The sequence below is a fragment of the Seriola lalandi genome, unplaced genomic scaffold (assembly GCF_002814215.2).
Source record: "Seriola lalandi dorsalis isolate HSWRI2012SDOR001 ecotype SW California unplaced genomic scaffold, Sedor1 jcf7180002054360, whole genome shotgun sequence".
Classification (NCBI taxonomy): Eukaryota; Metazoa; Chordata; class Actinopteri; order Carangiformes; family Carangidae; genus Seriola; species Seriola lalandi.
Genome location: NW_019524913.1, coordinates 330,424 through 353,784, shown reverse-complemented (window position 1 = coordinate 353,784; position 23,361 = coordinate 330,424). Strand labels below are relative to the sequence as shown.

Sequence of the window (23,361 nt, the reverse complement as noted above, 5' to 3'; positions counted from 1 at the left end):
GGGGCAGCCTGCTCTCTCATTACCAGCGCTATCTCAGTAGTCCCTGCCAACCCCCCTATTACAGCACTTTTCTCTCTGGGGCTGATTCGAGCTCGACTCCTTGTTTTCCTCTCAATGCACAACACCGCCGTTTACAACTATTCCCTATGAGTTATCTTATACGTCGTTTGTATGTGTGCATGCTGTTTGTGTACAGGTGGAGTCAGTGCAACGTTCATTCTCAACGCAAAGGTGGATTTTGAGGAACGTGCAGGACTCTGATGTTAAAAGTACGAGAAGTGTAAGATCTAAAATGAGTGCTTTGGCCATTCTTTAAGATGCAGATGTACCTAAGATCCACACTACATCACTGCTCCATGTCACACTAACTGTTCAAAGAAAAAACACCTATTGAGGCGTTATGGCTACGTAGAAAGTATATACGAATCATCGTATATCATCATCATTTGAAAGTCCTTAGAAAGAGCCTGGCCAAGGCCAACCTGGAGAGCGACTTCAGCTTGACAGTAATCATATTGACACAAATGGACTTTGTTTCACTCTGTATAGCTTTCACTCTGTGTAGCATAAAGTGTAAAGTGTGGTCAGGAGAAGCACGAGATGATCAGTTCATGTTGAAGGGATTTAAGAATTCTTGGACATCAAAAAGGAAAAAAAGATGACAAACCTTGAAAAGATTGTATGGAGTTCACAGGAATGAATAAAACCTATAGAACCTTGTGTCAGATCAGTAAATGATGCACTGTTTGCTTTTCTTAAAGTTACTTTTTAAGTAGTTTTCATATTAAGAAGTGAAACATGTGCGTCACCTCTTCTACTCAGCTCAGATACATAATTGTCTTTTACTAAAATCACCCCTTACTGCTGTTGCACTGAATGTCTTTGGTGTAATTTAGGAGTGCTGTAAATTAAGAGCTAAATTGCACAGGAGCCTGTCAGGAGTTAATCAAATTGTCCAATGTGACCCACCCTGTATTTTTAGGAACTGCTCCAGTCTAAACACAGCTGTCATTCTTTAACAAGAGAGGTGAGAGGGGACAAACAAGCTCCACATTACTGCTCTGCCTCACGTTCCACTATGGGAGTCCATAAACCACTGTCTCAATTGCCTTTTCAGTGAGTCACACTGATAATTACTCCACTGGAGGTAGGGAGATTTAGACTCTATGAGATCTGGTAATTATGAAGCTGGTCAAAGGAAGGTCATTTTTACTCTGCGGATTAGATCGGAGCACGCACACACTGATGAAGTGGATAACATCACTGTTTCCGCACTCATTTCTTTAGCTCACTGTTAACTCCTATCACCGCTGGTCTCTCTGTATCACGTTGATAACACTCATCCATGTAACAAAACACTGATCATCTTTCAAAAATGATCAATCATGTTAATAGTATTTTGTGATTAATTCTGTAGTCCAGAAACTCACAGCAGACATGGAAAAACAAAGAGAAGAAAGAAATCTATAGAGAATTTGAGGCGTAACATAAATGACAAAAACAACAGATCAATGAGTAAAGTTTCTTCAGCAACTTGTCATTTAACTAGTTCATCACCAGCGTTCAGATCTTTAACTCAAGCCTTAAAACGTCCCCTGTGAGAACTTTGCTATTACTGTATACATCACAGTATACAGTAAGAAACACAATATTCTCTCTGAGATACAATGAAGTATAAAGAAACATGGAATAGAAATACTCGGGAAAATTTGCATTTGCATAAACTTAATGTATTTTTACTTTCCACCTCAGTTGTTAATATGATTTTAAAACCCATTGAAGTAAAGTTCTGTAAAGTAAATTTGATCTGATCTACTAAAGATAAAGATTCTCCTTCTAAAGATAAACAAACAAGGTTGATGAACACATATTTGTGTTACTTTTCCTTTTACCAGTGAGTCTATACAATTGGTAATCACGTTAAAAGGAACGGAGAAAAGATTCCTGCCTTGGCAATGGCTAGAATAAACATGGGGAAAATGAAACGTTAAAGGAACGAGTAAACTACTGAATAAAAACATAACTCAGAGCCACAGCAGGCAATATCAGTGTGCTGCAGGAGGAACTCAGCAACTACACAGAAAAATAAATTATATATATATATATATATATATATATATATATATACACACATACACATATATATGTGTGTAGTATATGGAGTTAAGATTTGAGAAGAGTCGCAGAGCCACAGGATTTTAGAGACTAAACCACATCACTCGCAGGGATCCAGAGATAATGCTTTCACTTTGTGTTGCAAGGCAATATCAAGCTGTGTTGTAGAATTCTCAGTCTGAGGGAAGCATTTCAAAGAATCAAATCCTCTCCATGGAAATGTTACACATACAAGAAAATCCCTGTGTACTCGATAATGTTGCCCTTTTGCTGTTGCTTATGCTAGGTTATTGATTTCCAAAGTGTGGTCCAGGGACCTCCGAGGGCCCTTGAGAGAGTTCCAGGGGGTCCCGAGCAGAGTGAGATCTAGTTCACTCTCACTGCATTTCATTCCTTTCAAGAGAATGTGTAACAACTGTTTTCATTGTGCCTTTTTCTTCCTTCTAACACTGACACAATTTATTTCATTAACTAGGCGATGCCTCTCTGCTCAACAGTTTGTTCATCTGTGAAATGATCTGTATCTATATTTAATATCTAAATATTTACATAATCTATATTCGGCTATATTGTTTCATACAACAGCTCAAAATACTTTCAATCAAATGAATGAGCAAACCGACTAGATCTCTTGTACACATTGGGACATTTTCCTCTGCTTTTGGACGGAGGAGTTTCACTCTTATTTCAAATGCTACCTAGTATGTAATACTGTGGTGCCCAGTAAGGGGTCCCTCGCTTTTGTCCTTGAGAGTCCAGAAGGTGTTGGACGCCCTCCTCTTCTTAAAAAAAAAAAAGAAAAAGCGTCTGTCTGCTTGGCAGGACTGACTGGGTTATTACAGCGTGTTCATGGTCCCATCATGTGTCGTCAGACCAAAGCGGAGGCCGCGAGTAAAAGCCTCATGCAAAATTTATGTTCATGCGGCTGTTTCAGTGGGTGGAAAAATCAATATTGCGGGCCTGATGCACGGAGATGACTGAGTGCTCTCTGACTGACAGTAAAAGCTGAGAGAGATTGAGGGGCTACATTTACTGCTCTAGAAATGGAGTGGAGTGGAGTTGCCCTAATAGTCTAGTTCACCTTAAATTTGAATTTCATTGTGGATTATTTTGGTAACAACTCAGATATTGAGGGTTTGAAGAAATTATGCCATTAGAGAAAACAAGAACAAATGAAGAATAAGCAAGCTTGTTTTCAAACCATCTAAAAAACATCTTGCATTGTGGTTTCTGAGCAGCTACAGTATCGTATATTATGAGGTTATTAAGCCTTCCCTTCCTTTCCAACTTACACAGATATAAAATGATTGTAGAATAATCAAAAGGCAATGTGGGTATGAGGAGGACATCATAGGGCTTTTGTTCTATGCTGCTTCGCTTACATATGCTTTTGATAGTGTGCCACATACCCACAGTGCATTTGGGGAGGAATGCGAAAAGAGAGCGAAAGAAAGTGAGAAAAAGAAATTCAGTGGGATGAAATAACCCCAAACAATGGGATTTGCTTTCCATTCTTCTGCCTCCATCTTCTGTCTTTAATTATTCCCTTTGGTTGTCTGAGGGAGCGTGTAAGCACTTTCACACAGCACAACATGCCCAGCAGCACAACACTGTCTGCCTTAGTGATGTGGAGACTTCTGAGTGACACTGAGCCTCTTGTGATTATTAATGCTGTTTAATACAACACAGAGCAGCCACCATGATTGAGGGAAAAAACAGATTTCAAAATACATGCATTCACAATGCAATGTGAATGGGATTATGTACTACATGAGCACTGCACTTGAGATATGTCCCCCCCCCCCCCGCAACATAAACAATGTGTACACCATGAAATGAAGGCTAATGTTTTGTAGATGCAACACTGGAAATGTGTATTTGATAACAAGTACCAAGTGCGCTCTATTTTGTACACAGCGTTTAATGGAACCTCAGCTGATCCTGGTGGGATCCTTTGTGCCGGTTTAGTAGTTTCTTCCTGAATCGCATATGAGATATTTGAGAGCCCAGAACGATGTATGATGAATGAAGTAGCATGCTACTTATACGCTTATCGTGCTCACTGACTAGCAACAGGTTCAGCAAAGGGCAGCGGCAGTAAATGAAATTCCGCACCGGGACAATATATCATCAAAAGAAATGTATGCACCCGAAACTTACAAGCCTTCTTCAGATGCGGACAAGGTGCCTGACGGGGCTGGGGGAGGGGGTGAGGATGGGATAGTGGAGGGAAGAAAAAGGGGGGGTGTGCATAGGGGAGTGGGAGAATAGTGGGGGGAGGGTTTTTTTTTTTTTTTGCTGGATGGGTGAGGAGCAAGCAAGGGGAAGCAGCAGATTTTGTTGAATCAGTTCTATTTTCATACTGGCTGATCTGTGTCTTTTAACCATTTCACTGCAGCTGGAAAATGAAAGTACCAGGGCTAATTTCACAGTGAGAGCTCACTGAACAAAACCCCCCACGGTCTGTGGAAAAAGGTGCTAAGTCTACTTTGTCATTGTGAATTACGGCAGTGTAATGCAGGAAACGGGCTTGTGTGTGTACGGCAGAGGAAAAGGAAAATATGTGCAAAAAAGAAAGAGCCCTTTTTTTCCTCTCCTGCGTGAGATACTTTGTGAGGTCTTCTCATGATCTGTAAGTATCAGATAGCTCTCTCCAAACATGTCATCCCGTGCTGATGCCACAGGATCCATCTATGATGTGACTGCAGTTAGTCCAGAAATAGCACCCACGGGACCTACACACTCCTCAGGCCTCCTGCGGGACCTCTTAAGCTGCACCGATACTGATAAAAGCCCCCACAAATCTGGCCCCCAGATACCTCGTCCATTAATTAAGGTAATTAGGCCCTGGTCAGCAATTAGTAACCACAGATAGCTTTTAGCAGCGGCTAAGACGTCCCCGCTGGTGAGGGGTTTGGTTCCATACCATCTGCTGACAAATGTCACCATGGACTCTTTGGTTTCACACACAGGGAACAGGAGAACTGTGTTTAAAAATGACCTCTGTGTGATCCAGGCTGGCTCCCAGACTCCCACAGCCTCTCTGCTGCTGCTGCAGCTGCAGGATCACTTTGTTTGTTCTTCTCACTTCTTTAGTTCTTTTCTCTTTCAACACGGAAGAGCTAGCTCTATAAAAATCCATACATGTTGTACACGGCCAGAGTGGGAATAGGAAACATTCACTGCACAAGGTATTGATCAAAATTAGAACATCTGTGCTGAGTGTAAGTAGTATTGATTAGAGTGTAATGCTAAATTGATTTGCTTGTATTATTAAGTCCATGAGAGATCCATAGTGATAATGTGTTAGTTTATATTATGATTATATAAACTTCTATTGAAATTGAGGATAAATCAAAATAATGCTGCATATACAGTTGTTTTAAGCATGTGTTTACAAATACAACATATTTACTCTGCTTCAAGTTGATCATTAATATCAGGATGCTCCTCCAGACAAGAAATTCCACATAACTTTCCTTTAACAATCAATTAAAGCCCATGTGATATATGAAAACACGAACAAAAGAAAATACACATCCACAAACAAATGTGTCATTTTTCACTAATATCAACACACAGCAGTCTTTGTATTTCATCCTGTGGTGCAGGTATGCGATATAAGGCACTCTGAGTAAAACACACTGATTAAAATAGGCTGAATACACACATTCAACCTTAGAGGACAGATCATGCAATAAGTCACATAACCTAGGAATAGGAAATAAAGGATGCAGCTGTGCTACTTTACACAATTCCACATTTGAAGCAATTGGTGATAACACCATTTTCATTCCAGTTCAGTCCCATAAAATTACCATTAACATTACAACTCATGCAGAACACAGATAAATGTAAAATGTCACCCAGTTCTGCCAGGCGGGAATTCCAGTTCCACAAGATTACCATCTCTGTCTGCTCTCTCCCACTGCACCTTGTCTAATATTTCATTTACAACATTTCATAAGTTCATTTTCCCCTCACTGACCATGTAAATCACAAATCAATTTTCATTTAAAATGCTTGACTACAGATTGTTGCTGAAAGCTTCTGAATTGCACCTCAGCAAAATGGCAGACCTTTAGCAAATCTTTCGGAAACAGTCTGGCTGGAAAAGGGAGGAAAAAAGTGAGATGTAATTTCTACAAAACAACTCCGGGGCCAAGTGGTCAAGGAATTTACTGGTAGCATTTTACAAGTGCTGAAATATCATGGAAACAATACACTATGTTATTATGTATATGTATAATTTACATCACACTCAATAGTCCCTCCTTTACTGAAACCTCAGACTTGTGATCGACTGGTCTGTTGAAAAGGAACAATAGGCTGATGAACTCTATCAAATGTACATAATTTATGGGGATACCTAATCAATATATGCAACAATCTTTAATGCTAAATATTCATTAAGGATATCAGTGTGCAGAAGATTTTAGAAAGCAACGTTTCAGATATCTGAGGTTTAATTAAAAAACACCCACATAATATTGTAGTTTTTTCAATGATAAACTGTTAATTTGGTTGAATGGACACAATAATATGCATGTCTCACATTCAAAAACTTAATTACAGCAGGCAGAGGGCAATCTGTTGTAGCTCAAGAGGTGAGGGAATCAAAAACAGCTGGATTAAGATGGAATAATTTAGCATATTTCTAATTATTAAGCTAATTTTAAAAACTGTCATATTGGAATTCAAACTGCTAATTCAGAAACTATGCCCTCCTAATACACCTCTACTACAAAGCCCATTTAAATAAATACATTACACTCTCTGCATACACAGTGCAGACAGACACAGTGTGTAATGTGGATGGACTGTCTTGTAGACTGTGTGTTTATGGCAGGAGGTTTGCAAAAAGCCTCCCTCAGTGTTTACCACTGAGGGCAGATGTCAGGGTTTGCTGTGGAGGAGCAGACACAGCCACATCTGATTAACAATATTATTGTCCTCCTCCACACCGCCATAAAGACTCATCCTCCCCCCCCACTTTTTCCTTTCTTTCTTTCTATTTCAGGCTCTGGCAGCACGCTGTCCTGTGGCATGGCTGAGCCAGAGTGACACTGCCACCATCCACAGAAACAAAACATGAGTCAAGAGCCAGCAGGTTAAGACAAACAGCACTACTTTCTCTTACCAGGCAGAAACCATAAAAATATCTCGGTATATATATATATATATATATATATATATATTTAAAAAAAAATACATACTTTATATTCAGATACACTGTGCATCATTTGTACTGTTATTTTTGTGCAATTATGAAATGCATGTAACTTGAATTCAGAACAAATCATTAGCATGTCTGCAACAAGTGAAACACCAGGGGGTAAAATTTACTCACATCTCAGCTTCAAAAAAGACATCAGAGTATAAATCATGAGTCTCATGGGAGTGTGTCTGTGTGTTCATATGTGCATGTACAGAAAACCTGCGCATCAGCCTGACTGTAAATTTGTGTGTTTGATTCTAAGCCTCTCATCGCTCCTCTGTACATTTTGATTGGTGATTTTTTTCCTCTTTCCGTCGCCAAATTGTCACAAAGGCAGTAACCCCACACGTTTCCAAGCTGCTTATTGAAGACAAACAATAAACTACTGGCAGATATCAATGGCAGAGATGAGAACCCGGGTGCCATATCTGCTGGGACTGCCTGGCGAACCTGCCTCTGCCTGCGCTTCATCTCCAGCAGCACCTCTCACTCTCAATTATTTGGCTGCTGTCACAACAAATCAATCAAATTACCGCTCCAGGACTGTGTGCAGCTGCTCCTATTGCACCGCTAGTTGCATTAGCTTTGAAATGTATGAGGTCTACATTTTATCACTGTTATTTATTTAATGCAGCTCTCTCCCCTGCGAGTCATCTTACAACCACAGCAAAGTTAAATCATTAAAGGACGACGTGGAATACATACTGCTTGAGAACACTTCAAATTAAACAGCGATAAGGGAGAAAGGATGGGGTTGGCCTCTATTGTGTTGAGATGGCAGATGTTGATGTGAGGAAATATGGACTTCTTGCACTGGGTCCTATTAATGAACTCTTCTGCTGGCTGAATGTGCAAACAAACAATAGCTTATCTCTTTCCTTATCCCAAAATGATTCGACAGATATACACATGAGGAAGAGAATCCCACAATGAGCAACTAGTGCGGCTATAACAAGCCCAAAAAGGATGTTTGAAGTTCTCCAGCTCCTATAATGTAATGGGTAAAGGGACACAGAGGCATTCCCACAGCAGACAGAGGTTAAGTCAGTGGCCCGGCCCGGTGAGCTAACCTCTTAAAGGAGCAGCAGTCAGCTGAGGCAGAAGAGATGCACTCTGACATGTCTAACTAGTGTGGAAACATTTGGCTCTTCCCCCAGGAGCCCAGCCTTTGGTGGTGTAATGAGCAGAGTGATTTCCCTAATTTGTATCATGCCAACACCCACAACCTGCGAACGACACTGCTGAGCATTTTCATCAAAACGGCAGACATGCCTTTGATTGGCACTGACACCGGGTCTCATTACCGCAGGTGAGTGGGATGCCGACCTTTATCAGGAAGCCTGAGTGCTGTTTTGTGTTTCTTGCGGACGAGTACAGAGGAACAATGCTCTCACCTCACCATTAGAACTCGGCTCTCTGATGTGATGCGCTGCCTGGCTTTCTGCTGAGAGCAAATAAGATGGGATATGCTTATTAATATGAAAGAGCTCCAGTAAACTAGCTTCTTGCATTACCTTTGAGTGAGTCATGGAGAAGAGGAGTAGACAGATGAGACTTTGTTCTGCTTCCTCCCATTGAGCATTACATGTACAGTGCTTTGATACAACTACTTTTACAAGTATGGTAATCATGCTTTGCTTGTGCAACAATCATGTGAAACGAAAACCTATTAAAATGCAGCTTCAAGTTAGCGCCATATCTAACAACCAAAATCTGTAGACGTTTTGTCTGCATCAGTTGTGCATACTTGTGTTACAAAATGTGAAAATCATATATGATTTTTTTATTCATATGAGCTGTCGTATTTACAGACCTCTAGCATGACCCAACCTAGTTTTTGCCTCTGTGAAGTCAGCTAGAATTGTGTGCACTCTGTCACAAAAGATAACTTTCTCCCTTCTTTAGTTTCATTGGGAATTTGTTTTTACTGCATGTTTGCAGGCATAAATCATTCTGACAAATAACCAGTTACACTGGTGCCTGTGTTTACTGAGTCTGCCACAAGATGCTGCTCAGTTTTATTTAAGCAACTGCTCAAACTTTATAGCACAACCCCATTACAGTGATAGTTATTCATCACAGTCTGAGAGAGCTGCTCTCCTAAAGCTCACAGCAGTCCAGCCGGTTCCCTTCTGTCAACAGAGCCAGCTTTGATAAGTATAATCAAAACACTGTTGTCACTGCTTGTTCTGATTTGTCTTCTCATTTAATTTCCCTCATTAAGGCTGAATGTAATAATGTAACTAATATGCAAAAATACCAAAATCTGACCTGATCTAACTTATAAAGATTGTATTCATGTCAAAAGTAAAAGTCTGAAGACTGTGAGACTACCAGCATGTTGACTCTCATGTTAAGTACACAATTCCTCCACCCGCAACTGCCCATTCCCCAAGACAAACAGCCTTATTAGTTGGTCATTAGCCGCCTCATTACATTTAAATACAGCCATTGGCTGGGCTCCTCCTCGAGTCTCATTACTGTGCCTCACAGTTGTCTTGTGTCTGATCTGACGCTAATTAGCTAGCAGCGTGAGTGCTGTAAAGCACACTTGCTCCTGAGGTCGTGAAATGAGCCGACTGCTCCCCAGCGACAGCGTGGCGCTGTATTATATGTGTGATTAATCAGGCCTGGAGACCCAGAGGGGCTGGGAGGGGAAGCGACAGGGAAGCAGGGGCAGAGGCCAGAGTTGCAGTTGTCTGACAGAGGTGCTGTGCCAGCAGGCCTCATTCAGAGGAGCTGTGATGAACTCAGACAGGGGAGAGTGGAGGAGCGCCGTGTGGCCAGAGGGGCCCGGACACAGTCAAGACATTTAGCTTCACTCGTGACTTGTGTCACTTTCTCTCCATGGAGGTCCCTTCAATGCATCCCCTTCAGATAAGAGGACGTGCGAACAGGCAGTCTGTCAGTCCACACGCTTAAAAAAAGATCTGCCACAGAGGCATTTCTCCGCAACAGTTTTTTTCCCACTATCTCTCATGGATGGGGAGGTTTATCAGGACATTGGATTCCAGACAGTCTGTTGGTTTGTTTGGCAGTGGACAATAAGGATGACTGAGAGGTGTTTGTTTTGGCATTCTGACACCCTGACAATGTGTTTGTCGATCAGTTCATCAGATCACTGAAGCCTCTGGGTTGTCCCTCATGCACCAGGAGGAAGATCTGTTGAAGTGTGAGTCAGACAGGCCTGCTGGGCCCATTATCGTCCACTAGTGACGGATACATTGAAGGGCTCGCTGGATAGATGCGGGTTTATTAAAAGCTCTGCCCACAGCGATGGCTGCTGTTATTTATGCATGTTTGTGTCCATTAGGCTTCTACCTCCACATTTCCTCACTCAGGGCATCTGTCCATCCATTTCCCCACATGAAGGGAGCCTTCCCTGCACTTTGTGCTGCACTGGCATTATTGTAATCTCCATCCTAAAAACACACTGCTTTACATGTAGCCTGGCATCTTTTTACATTAGTGCAGCTCTCTCATCCAAGATTTATGACTGCTGTTTCCCCATCCATCCCTCAATCTAATGGTATAAAAGAGACAATGTTTTAAACATTAAAATGAAAACCATTTACAACTATGATCAAAAGAGAACACTTGGGCATTAAAGTTTTAAAGGCAAGGATAAGTACAGCCATGTGGATGGACAGATGAGGTGGAAAAGAGATAAAAAAAGTGAAGTACAGTGCACTCATATTCACAGAAAAGAAGCATAAAGTGCTTTTGCGCTGCACTGCAAAACGTTGACCTGTAATTAATATGGTTGTTCCTCTGGGCAAGTTGAGGATGGCAGCTTTTTGGGATACAAATCCCTGAAGGATTCTTACCTGCTCAAAAGCTTTGTAAAGCATTTTTATTAAAGAGAAAACAAAATACTGTTCCATGTCATCCACTGGAAGTATAAGAAACTCTCATTGGGAGCAATATTTGTAGTGTTTATTTATAGTAGTTCCTGGTAAATATGGTGTTTCACGTTCTATGAATCATCGTGTGTAATATAGAATAATACAGAACTGACCATGCAACAATGGATTTATATATCAGCTTCATAGAGTAGTAGCTGAATTATTTTCTGTTTTCTCCCTGGGTCGTCATGTTGACCTTGATTTGTAACACTAATGAGTTTTTTGTTTTCTGTAGCTGCATGTTCATTTGGCACTTTTTCTTACCTTGCAGGTTCTGGAGGGGGAGTGTCATGATGCCCCCTGCAGCAGCAGCAGCCACCAGGCTCTGGATGTTGGCCGTGGGCAGAGAGAGGACCAGGCCCTGCTGCCCGCCCAGGTGCCCGCCTGCGTTGAAGGGGATGAGGATGGGCTGGTTCATGCCTGGCGCTGTCCCAGACATCACGCCACCTACTGCATTGGCCAGCTGCTGCGCCACCAGGAGAGACTACAGGAGACACACACACACACACAAAACACACATGCACAGACACGTCCATAGTATCATTGGAGATAGTTTTTCATGTCATCAAAAATATCATCAGTTATGTTACACAAGGCATGTAAAACAAAGCCTTTACTGGACTTTGTCTTTATTGGATTGCTTATTTTGGAGAAGAGAGATTCACATCCTCCACGAAAATGCAATTAAAGTCTGTAGTATCACAACACCATTAATGCTAGATATCCCATTATTGTGCAACCAAATTAACTGTATATGTGGTATGGGCAATGTGGTTAAACCCATTTTACAATATTGATAAGCATATATTCCAATAGTGACAATGAATTGACATTGAAATTGAATTAAATATAAATATATAAATAACCCTAAAATAATCTTAACTGATAAACTCTGTTCCACCATTAAGAATTACATGACACCAACTCTTCATATGTGTAAAAAAAAATAAAAATTACAGCTTGCTCAAAATCAGTGATCAAAACACCAGAATTTTCCAAAATGATAACACGATAATGATAACATGATTCCTCTGTAGTATGTCTGGTACTACTTCAGTGTACTGCAGAACACTTGTTTTACCCGAGTACAATCCAGAATAAACACGTTTAACTGGTGAATACACACATTATTTTATAGCCTGGGGTGCTTAATTGAGACAAGTAAAGCAGTAAAGGAGATGTCATCAATGTTACTGCATGACCAATCAATGCCTTTTGATGAATGCAGTTGTTTTGCAGCTGAATTCTGTGCTTAGCTGTGTCACAGACTGACAGTCAAAACACACTGCCGTTAGTACTGACAGAGATCAAATCCAATTTTTCTGAAAGAGCTGAGAACTTTTCTTTCACAGAGATGCAGAGTGATTTATGTTTCATCCCATTGAACAAATCCCTGGTACCACAGAATTGTGCCTGAAATGCACAGTACTATTCAAAAAAAAAATAAAAAAAGTGGCACTGCTTTACTCTTTTGATGAGGGATATAACAAATCACTCTCATCTCTTCATGTATCCATTCATTCATATTAGTAAAAGTGGAATCGGTGCAGTCATACCCATAGAGGAAAAGATATGTTATCAGAAGTATCGCTCTGAGATATTTTGCACAGTAGCAGATCTCTTCAAATGCATTTTCCGAGGAAGTGGGTTTGGAAATACACCAACACATTTTTCATCGAGAGCTTTAAGCCCAAAGTGGGAAGGTTTGTACCATGGCTGAAATCTCCATGAATACACTGGGAATGACATGTTAAATTTCATTCATTCTCATAAAACCTTTTTCAAATTATGTCAGCATTGGAGCATGTCACACTGAATTTGCACAAGAGGTACGAGACGGGAGATGCTGAAGATGCTGCAAAATCCAACAGAGTTACTCTTTAAACATTGAATTGAATTGTTTGGAATAAAACTAATAAAACGACATTGTCAGCTTGTGTTGTGTCCACAGTAAAGCAGCCTTTAGACGTTGCTAGGTAAGCCTGGCTGCACTGTGTTGACTCCTCCACTGTGACTTAAGTTCACAAGCCTTTAACTCCAATTGTCAGCTATCTGCTTCTGTTTTGCATGGTGTGTCTGCAGCTTGCACAGGATGCAGAGCGGGCTGACTGGTGCGAAGAGCCCGCCATACACCCGAGCCTGGTGCTCCTAGGTGACAGGCGTGTCACTGTGATAACCCTGCATGGTGCAGAACGCCTGCACCCACTCCGACACACATGCGATCACAGTTTAAGAGGTACGAGGTCACGTGAGTTTAAAGCCACAAAACACGCAGAGATCTCAGGGTGAAATATCTGCACTGAAAGACAAACGAATACCTGTTTGTTTTTTCTAAGCTGTTAAAAGAATAAAATAAAAAAAGCAGAGAGAGGTGATTGTTGCTGGCAGGGGCAACTAGACACACTGTATAGGATTCCTCTTTCTCAACATTTGCTTTGATACACAACAACAGTGCATAACCAATGACAATATCTGACGCTTCTGAGAGCATTCAAAATGACATTTGCCATTAACTTTAAAAAATGAATTAATAATTCGGGAGCTCAAAGAATCCTCAAAGGACAATAACAAAGGCGACGCGTTTGTTAGCTGCAAGTGACATATGTTTAATCTCGTGTTTTAAACTAAATTTAATCTTGAATCGAAGCAGCATATAATCAAAGACACTCTTTGAACATTTCATCTCTGAGCCAAACAAAATGAGATTGCCAAGCTTGACAGCAAAGGCAGCCTCACATGGAAGGGAATAACATTAAAAGACAATTCTACAATTATCAGATGTAGCCCTGATTTATTTATCATTACAGGCAGCTTTGGAGAAGCAGGCAGCTGTTAGGCACATAGGCAGCTGCAGAGAGAAAGCACTTTGGAGATTTTTTTTGTAAAGCATGCAAGAGTTCTTGGTCTTAAGGCTGTTTGTTGTGCCAGTTTAAGTCTGATTTTTATCTGCATCGGAGGTGAGAACACTGTACATGCACCTATCAAAATCAGAGATAAGAATAAATTTAGCGTGAACACAATTAGCACAACTCTGCAGCCACACAACAAGCTTTCACCAAAAGAATCCCCCAGCATCACTCATCTAGATTTACAAGCAGTTCCCCTTCTGCCTTTATGCCTGATACTCTCACTCTTCCTCTCCATAGGTGCTGCTGGAAAGCTGCTGCACAGTGCTTGGCAGGCCTGACAGCTGAGTGTTGAGAAGTGGTCTCCTAGGGGCCACACTGACGCACAGAACTGGGTGTGTGTTGGGCTCTGGATGTGGAAGCAGCCCCACTCAGGACTGGATGTGGAACCCAGCCTCTCTGCCCATCAGGGGAGAATAGGCCCTTCTATCTGCTTGGCAGCTCTGGCACTGAGAAATTGCCCATAATCACCCAGATAGCAGACTTTTGTCATCCTAACTGCGAGTGGGAAACAGAAGGAAGGTGGATTCATGTTGGGTAAACTACCATCGGATAATGGTTGTTCGAACAATATCCGGCTCTGGAGCGAGAATCTATCAAAACATATTGATCCTGGAACAAGAGAATTGGGTATGGCATGCGGAGCGCCTTTGTTTCTGAAAAGTGTTAGCTTCACAGAGACTGTACTGACAGCATTAATATATTAGATGGTGACTGTTGAGAGCCGCCTGCTGAGGCTCAGACTCTAACTGTTGCCTGCTCGAGATGCTCTCCCTTTGTGTTTATTTCTTATCTATTACCAAAACAGTTGCTTTTACCAGCGAGAGTATGTGTAATCAGAAAAGTGCTTTTAATTAAGCTCATTCTTTATCTCCACTTGCACCAGATTGACTTTTTCACCGGGGGATTTCTCACCCTGCAAACCTACCCAACAAAGCTGAACGGCTTTCCTCCTCTCATGTTTCCTCTTTTGTTTATCCTGATGAGGATTGACTGTCGTTGAGTAACACTGTGAGCAGGGAGAATGGCCTTATTAAAGCCAGTGGAGGAAACCTGACGCTGTGTGTGTGTGTGTGTTGAGCGGTGACATTGAGCAACACTAATGAGATAGATGTTCATTAAACACCGGCGAGCCACCAGGCCAATAAATCCAATCAGATAGGACAATGCCTGATTGAGCTATTAACAGGGCTCCAGGCCCGGCCTCTTTGCTCCCCTGCTTGTTTTGACAAGGCCGGTATTGTCAGCTCATTAGTGCCTCAACTCAATTACATTTGAAGATGATGTGTGATGACAAATAACATTACAATTTCACATTTTAGCTGAAAACGATTCTTGCAGCATTCAGTGAAGGGGTTCCACCTTATGTTTTTGCTCAGCGTGTTTAAATGCACTGAAAGAATTTGATTAGAAGCAGAGTAACACTGTAAGCTGATTATTGAAGCTGTCATGCAAACACCTTAATCTTTTTCTCATTACTGCTTTGATCAGAGTAAACATAACACGATTAACAGGGCTGTGTTAGTCGTCAATCTTGTGCATTACTCCTAGTGTACATTACTTAGTTCGGCTTCTTCGAGTATTTTTATTCTACACACGTGCGACTATGATCAAGTGAAAGTAGAGCAGCGTGGCTAGTGAGGGCAGAAGAATAAACATTTTCAGAGGTCTGCAGTCAGTTAGAAAACAGAGGAGACACAGGGGGCTGTTGGAACAGTTCGAACTGGGGGCAGGCGATCTGATGCTTTTATATTGTGATCAAGCTTGAAGACATACATGATCTGCCGTTCAAGCCAATCGTAGAGATCGTGACATTTTACCATTTGTGCCAGCTGCACTTGGTTTACAATAATAACTTGGATTGGCCAAATTATATCACTTGTCTCTATCATAGGGGTCTCTTCAATGTGTGACGTATTTGGAAAATAATTGAGCTAGCAGCATGGCGGATGAGGAGCTGGTGCCAAAAAAACAAAGAAAAAGAAAAAGACTCCACGTACCAGTATTTCTCAAAGCAAAGTTATCTGTAAGCATTGTCGGGCAACGGTCGAGGTAATATGACAAATCTACTCAACCACTTTAAAAGGACGCATCCGAAAGAACGTGCAGATTGTGTTTCACTCAGGCACTCAGGTACAACCCCACTCATCTGTATCTCACGAGGTCATGAAACATATACACTTATCGCCTGACAATAAAAACAGCCAATGATGGAAAGAGGTGACTGAGACAGTGCCGTTCAAACTGTGGACAATGTGGGATTTAAGACATTGATGCACATGAACATTTTGAAAACTGTCTCTTACATGCAACATCGTTTTACTTAAATGTTGCAAACAGATAAGTCTGTAGTCTGGATAATCTCAACAGTGCATTTCAAAATTGATGAAAAAAAGTTTCACAATTCAAATCTTGGATCGTAGGTTAAAAAGATCATGGTATGATTTTTTGGAAAGATCACCCACTCTTAGTTTGAACCGACAAAAATGCCCTTGGGAGAACTTGCAGCAACTAATGAAAACCCAACAAAAGATCACGTTTCCAGCGGCAAGAGTTTCCTCATAATAACCTTTGATAGGAAACAGAGAAGATCCATCGATACAAATAGACTTCACTTATTACATGTGTAAAATGTGAGGAGTGTTGGTCATGGGACTATTGTCAGCAAAAAAGAACGTAATGCATGTAACTCTAGAGACTTAAACACACCATTTTCTGCCACAGTTAAAACACTTTTGGCTATTTCACCTTGGAGATTTCAGTTTTTCTTTCCCTGGTTATCATGTACTAATTGGGATTTTTCTATATTTGAATCTGATCGTTATTAATTTATCCATGAATATTCAAAGTTAGAGAGAAATACTTTCAGTTTGAAGCAAAGTTTGCAAGGGCTTATATGGTATGGGACTGTTTATCTCAGCTGCACATACCTGATGCTACTTTTTGAAAACCCTTCCACATTTGTTTGTCATCTTATTTTGCCAGTTGTCTGTTAATTACATTTTCTCCAGACTTTCTGTGAGCCTGAGGAGACGGAGGCTCACTCCACTTTTATCAAGGTATTCAACATTATCAGCATGCAGAGCGCTTGGGTTCAGTTTATCGCAGATCCTCATATAACTCACCTGTGGACCCATTGGGTATCCTGGGTGAGACTGGCCCAGTTGACTCTGCTCTGAGGGACTGCTGCTGGCGTCGGACTGGACCGAACCGTCACGAGCTCCTGAGAGGGCGACAGAGATCCACGTAGGAAAGCGGACAGAAGAGGAGAAAAACAAAGATCCCACCTTAGATCAACACAGTAAATATAAGTTGATAAACACACAACACAGACCGCACTGTAATATTACAATACACAGTGCTGTATGCAACTGAGGAGGGCAGTTGGGAAAGGAGGGGAATTTGTATTTAAGTGTTTTATCAATAACCGCTGAAGAACTGTATAAATTACGAACCAGTGGAGAGGCTCATTGATGGGAGATGATGCATACTGGCGGGTCCCCGATGGCCTAGATTACTGCTGAGAGATAGAGCTCCACCACAAACGCTGGGGCCATATTATTCAGCCATTTACATCACTGAGTATCACTCATCTAAACCCCCCACCCCGCCCCCTGCTCCGAGCCCGCAGCTACGAGACACAATTAGACCTGTTTGCTATGAGGGCAGAGTGGAGCAGAGCAGACAGGGACATGATAATAAGCTTGCTGATGGCTGCAGGGAAAATAAAAAACACCAACGATTGGATATCGCAGCAATCCCTATCTCACAGAATCTCTCAGCAGAGCACCAAGTGTGGACTGCTCTAAAAGGTCCGAGAGGCTGCTGTGACCCTCACCCTTTGACCCCGCTGATATCGAGATCGCATGATGCCTCGCTGGCGACGCGAAGGCTTGCGGAGCGCAAAGATGAGTAAGTCTTCTAGAAAGGACTGTCAGAAAAATGAAATGACTCTTAGGTGTCTTTCACCAAAAATGACCGTCCAGAAGAAAGATACCACCCGACTAAAAATTACTTTACTATTTATCTGAGATTGGCTGAAAGAATTTAACGGGAAAGCACTTCCATCTTACTGAAGCGAGCAAGTGTGAAAACTTGAACTTAAGAAATATTCTTGTGAAAATTGACACGTGAAAATGGTGAAACAAAAGACACTAGAGCGACATTCAAGTTGATTTTCTAGCAAGAAAAGTATATTTTGTGATTTCGTAATTCTTTTCAAAACAAATTGGCAAACACAAGGTACAAAACACGAACCTTGTTAAGTTAAGAGTTAAAAAGATGTGGCAGTGTTTTCATGGTTCAGAGGGTGAATGTGTTTTGATTAAGTTGGTGAAGGTATAGTGCTGCAGAAACCAAATCTTGCAAAACTAACGAGCTATTATGAACAAAGACCCGTGTTCTCTAAGTGACAGGCAGTCGATACAGTGGACAACATCTACTGCTCATCTCGCTCAGGTGTTCCAATGAAAACCTCAGGTCTTTTATTGGCCTGTTTTACAGTCAGCCTTAACCTGTGTTACCAGTTGTCTTTGATCGACCTTCAAGCTGTAATCCGAGGTATTTAAACTTTTTATTTGGAGACATCTTTATTAAGTGACTGTACGTCTCAATGGAGGGCTCAGACGGAAAAACACGATGTCATGAACCTCCATGCACCAATCAGGTGGGTGGGTTGTTTGCTTGTGTTGCAAGGCCATTGTCAATAAAAATCCAAACAAACCACACCCACAAAGTCCTGTTGAAGTGGATTATCTTGGTTTTCTTTTAGTAAGAAAATTGAAGAATGTTTCTTCTCAACTTTAACTTTGATTGTTGTTGTTTTAGTCACAATTAGTTTGTGTCAGAGAGAAATACTAATGATTTGAAACCAAATTTTCAGGAGCTTTACCAGTCCAATTATTTCCTTCATATTTGGTATGCCACAGTAGTGGAAAATGTGATGAATTAGGGCTGTCCCAAATTTTCACACAAGAATTCACTATAACGATACTACCGCGATATCTATAGAAAATTTGAAAAAAAAGAAGAAAAAAATCAATCAGCTCTCAGTCAAATTAATCTTTAACTGTGTTTTGTATCTTTTTTGGAAAATGAATTAGACTCAAATATGAGTGCAGGGAGGCAGAGAGAGTCTGTGACAGAACAACGTACAAAAGAACAATTGCACTGAACGAATGGTGAAAAGGCAACCAGATGATCTGATAGACAAAAGATCCACAAGACTTTACATCTGCCATCTAAACCTAAACTTTTTGATTGAAGTCAGGGCTTTAAAAGTTTGGTTCAAGTCAAGATGAGTCGCTGAAACGCCTATTATTCATAGTTCTTGGGTCAATTTACAGCCACTATACTGTAAAATTAACTCGTTTATCTTAAAACATCAATACGGTAGTTTAGAAAAAGGTTGCTCGCTGCTTTGAAATTTACGATACAAACCACTGACAAAAACTTAATGAAACATCTTTTTAAATGTAATGTCGTCTTCTTAAAACTGCTTTTACCTTGAATAAAGTGGATATTGTAGATGAAGTCAAGCTATCCATGTGGAAATGCGTTTGAAGGCTACAAAACCTTGTTAACTATACAACATTGGCAATGATTTAAAAGAAAAAATGTAATCACATTTCTACTATGAGATCGATTTTCTTAAATGGAGTATCGCAGCTTTTAAATAAAAGAATAAAGCCCTGATGTGTTGTGTCTTTTTACTCATGGATGAATAGGGTTTTTTATTAAATATACAGGGCATGCATGGTCCTCTACTCCCTTCATAAAAGCTTCATACAAAACACACTACTGAAAAGCTTCGCCAGGAAGATCTCATTGCCTGTCAAGTATATTTATGCATTACATTTTAAACTCCCCTCCGCCAACTAAAATCATTTCATCTTTACATAAAATCCAAATAATTGGTGAATGGCATGACCTAACAAATGAACCTCAAGCATTTGATGGTTGATGTGAAAGCCCAAGGGGAAGCCTGCTTTTCTAGCTGGTTTCTACCTCTGACTGGCTGGCCCTGCTTCTCGATGAAGGTCCACATCCTCTCGCTTATCAGCCTCGCAACGCAGTGGATGTTTTGACAAGCCAGTCTCTTTTCACCAATTATTTCACCCATTATGGATCACATTGTGCACAGCCCCACCCTGTGCACTCAGTTTCTGGAATTATGATCAATCTGAACATGCAGGGAAGACTTTGTGACTGTATTGGAGTCAATATAATACAGATAAAGCACAATATCATCATAATGTGTTGTATAATTTCACATTTGAAATACTGGAGAGTGCATTATTATCAGGTGAAATTCTTTTACTGGATTTCATTATTATTGTATTGTCTCTAAGCGGTTAATTCTCACTTTGGCCGTTATCAAATTAAAGTAATTTCTTTCCTCCAGACTTGAAAGTGTCTGATTTTCATTTACAGCAACTCAAACTTTCCAACCATCTCAAAGGCAATTCTCTGAATGCAGCTGCCATACTGTGATAACAATAACAAACCACACAGTGCTACTGAACAACTATTATGCCGGTGAATTATCAAGTTATCATCATAACAAAGGCAATTTGCTAAATTAAGATTTTAAAATGAATAAATGAGACTTTATAACATCGTTGATAAACTCCACACAGTATGGCTCGTGAATGTAGTTAAGATATTGGTCCTGAATAATGTATTGTATCTGACAAATATTGTGGGAGACTTACTGAATAACAATTCCTTGATGCCTTTCATTGCAGCATTTCACAATAACTTAGAAAGCTTCATCCCTTTGCAAATATCTGTAACGTTAACACGTTTATCGCAGAGGAAAAAATCAATAATAAATAAATACACATGCACATCTTCTCCCAAAGGATTTGTGTAATTTCTTTAACTAAATTAAATAGCTGACAGGAGAAATACCCAGGGAGTCAATCTTCAATTCTTTTTTATTACTGGAATCTTTATACATGTTTTGCTTTTCTTTTCTTTAAAAAAAAATCTACTTATCCAATGTGAATGATTCTTAAATGGATTTCCAGATGGAGATTAGTACTGTACACAGGAGAAAAAAAAAAGAGAATATCTCAATCAAACCTTTACTAAAAAGAAAGTCCTTTGATGCCATGATTATACGCAGGTCACACGATGGATAAAATGGAATGAATGGATGTATTGATGTGAGGAGAGATGAAAGCAGAGGCCAAATGGATGAAAGAACAGGCGACGCACATTCAACATTGCTTTACATTTATCTAGGACATTCAGGTTTCATCTCTTTTTTTGAATTTCCTCAGCAATTTAATTGCTGTTGTAACAGCACAAATGTCCTTAAATCACTTTGATTAACAAAAACACTCTTAAGCCCTTTAAATGGACATTCATACAATACGTTCTTCATGGCCTTGACTTAAAGTAAGAGGATGAATTTAATTACATAAATCAAGTCTTAATTCTAATCTCATACCGACAGTGACATGATTAGTGACATTTTTTTTTGTAAGTGAAATAATCATATTTATCACAGGGCACAGGGTGCAATTTGATGTGACTTATGTCATGGAAATATTGCCAATATCCACCACTATATAAATTCTCTTTCATTGATCACCAAAGTGGCCACTGGAGAGCGACTTTCAATGCCACACAAGGCGGCGGGACTCTACGTGCTGTGTGTGTGTGTGTGTGTGCGTGTCTGTGGGGAGGGGAGGGGGCAAAGAGCTATATTTATTTGACTTCATTGGGTCTGTCTTAATGCAGGGTGCCCCAAGGACTACACCACAAAACAATTAGCCTGGATTTCATAAAGCAATCAGCATGCCACCTTGTCTAATGCAACCGCTTCATACATTGACAGTCTGAATAAAATGGGCGTTATTGAAAGCTTTGTGTTCATGTTAGCTTTCGCCTCAGTGCATTTATGAATCAATTTTTGCCCATAAAAGAAGCTTTAACACTTAAGCTATTTTAGTGGAAATGCATTATGTAAGTTGTCAAATGTACGAGAGAGGCCTGGTAACGATTCAGGCTATTCAGAATGAACAGCCAACCCCCATTTTTATAATGGTCCTTTTGAAAATGTCTGGCTGAGTGCATGTGTTTGCTATTAAGATGTTGTCAATCATTTTGCCACTGAAATTTAATCCGTGGAAAACAATTTCACATTTAAAAATAGTGAAGATTATAAATTAATTACATTCTTAATTGTTATTCTGAGTGGAATTATCATAGATTGGTAATTACAGTGCAACATGCGAAACGATTGCATGATTCTCATCACCAAATGTGAGGCTGTGTTTTTGATCCAGAGCCTTTTTGTTGGACAGGGATCTGTGAGCTGTTGGCACAAAAAGGATGGGCCCAGATAAACACCAAGCCACATCATACACAAGGTTTAATTCCATCAATACGCGACCAATTGTCCCAGATTGTTTGACCATTGATTTTGTTAATACCACTTGGAAGGTTGTGGCATTGCAGAGAGCTGAGAGAGAAAGAAATGTGTTGCGACAGATCATTTCACTTTCATTTTTCTATCTAAAGCAGCACTGAATAAAGTCCAAAAAGTGATGTAACAAACAAGGCACAGCGCTGTATAGAAAAGAGTGGCCTATAATATGCAGTGTGGGCTTTATAGTGATTTACTTAACTCCTTGTAGAATGCAAGAGAGTCAAAATCACCAGTGATTTAGCTCAGTGTTTCATTACTCCCACCAAAGCCCTCAACAATAACACGGGGCATAATCTGCTGCCAATAACTCCAGGTGCTCTTAGTCAGATGGCTCCCTCTGGACTGCCAGGGAAGTAATACTCTGTTTAGAGGCTGGGGTGGAGAAGCTGCTAGGGATAGGTCAATAGTATTTCTGAGGATAGAAAATCACCAGAGACTGACTTTTGAGTGGCTGCCTGTAACACTATTAGCTACATTAAGGCTACTGCTGCTGCTAGGAGAGCTGTCATTTCCTTAATTAAGAGCCCAGCGCAGGGGCATGAGGGAGAAGAGGCCATAGCAATCTCTCCGGGCTTCAACATTAAAGCCTGATTCCTCATTGCTCAAGGGTGTAGACCTTACAGGGGAGAAAAAAATCTCTGTCATTCATTATTCTGGCACAAAGTGGAATTATGGAGTTAAGGAATTACATAGGAGGAGGTGCCGTAGAGTGTGCCGAACAGAAAGGATTTTACACCTCAGCAGTTCTGTGAGGGTGGGGTGGGGGGTGGAGGGTAC

General features: G+C 40.6%; 1 protein-coding gene across 1 annotated transcript in view; it reads right to left on the bottom strand.

The window, feature by feature from the left end:
• Positions 1-23,361, bottom strand: part of pou6f2 (POU class 6 homeobox 2) — a 68,379-nt gene that overhangs the window by 36,420 nt on the left and 8,598 nt on the right. Inside the window, exons 2-3 of the mRNA XM_023408325.2 lie at positions 17,270-17,367; positions 11,503-11,722 (exon numbers count right to left, since the gene is read on the bottom strand). Coding sequence (XP_023264093.1) covers positions 11,503-11,722; positions 17,270-17,367 — 318 coding nt within the window. The remainder of the gene's footprint in view (positions 1-11,502; positions 11,723-17,269; positions 17,368-23,361) is intronic.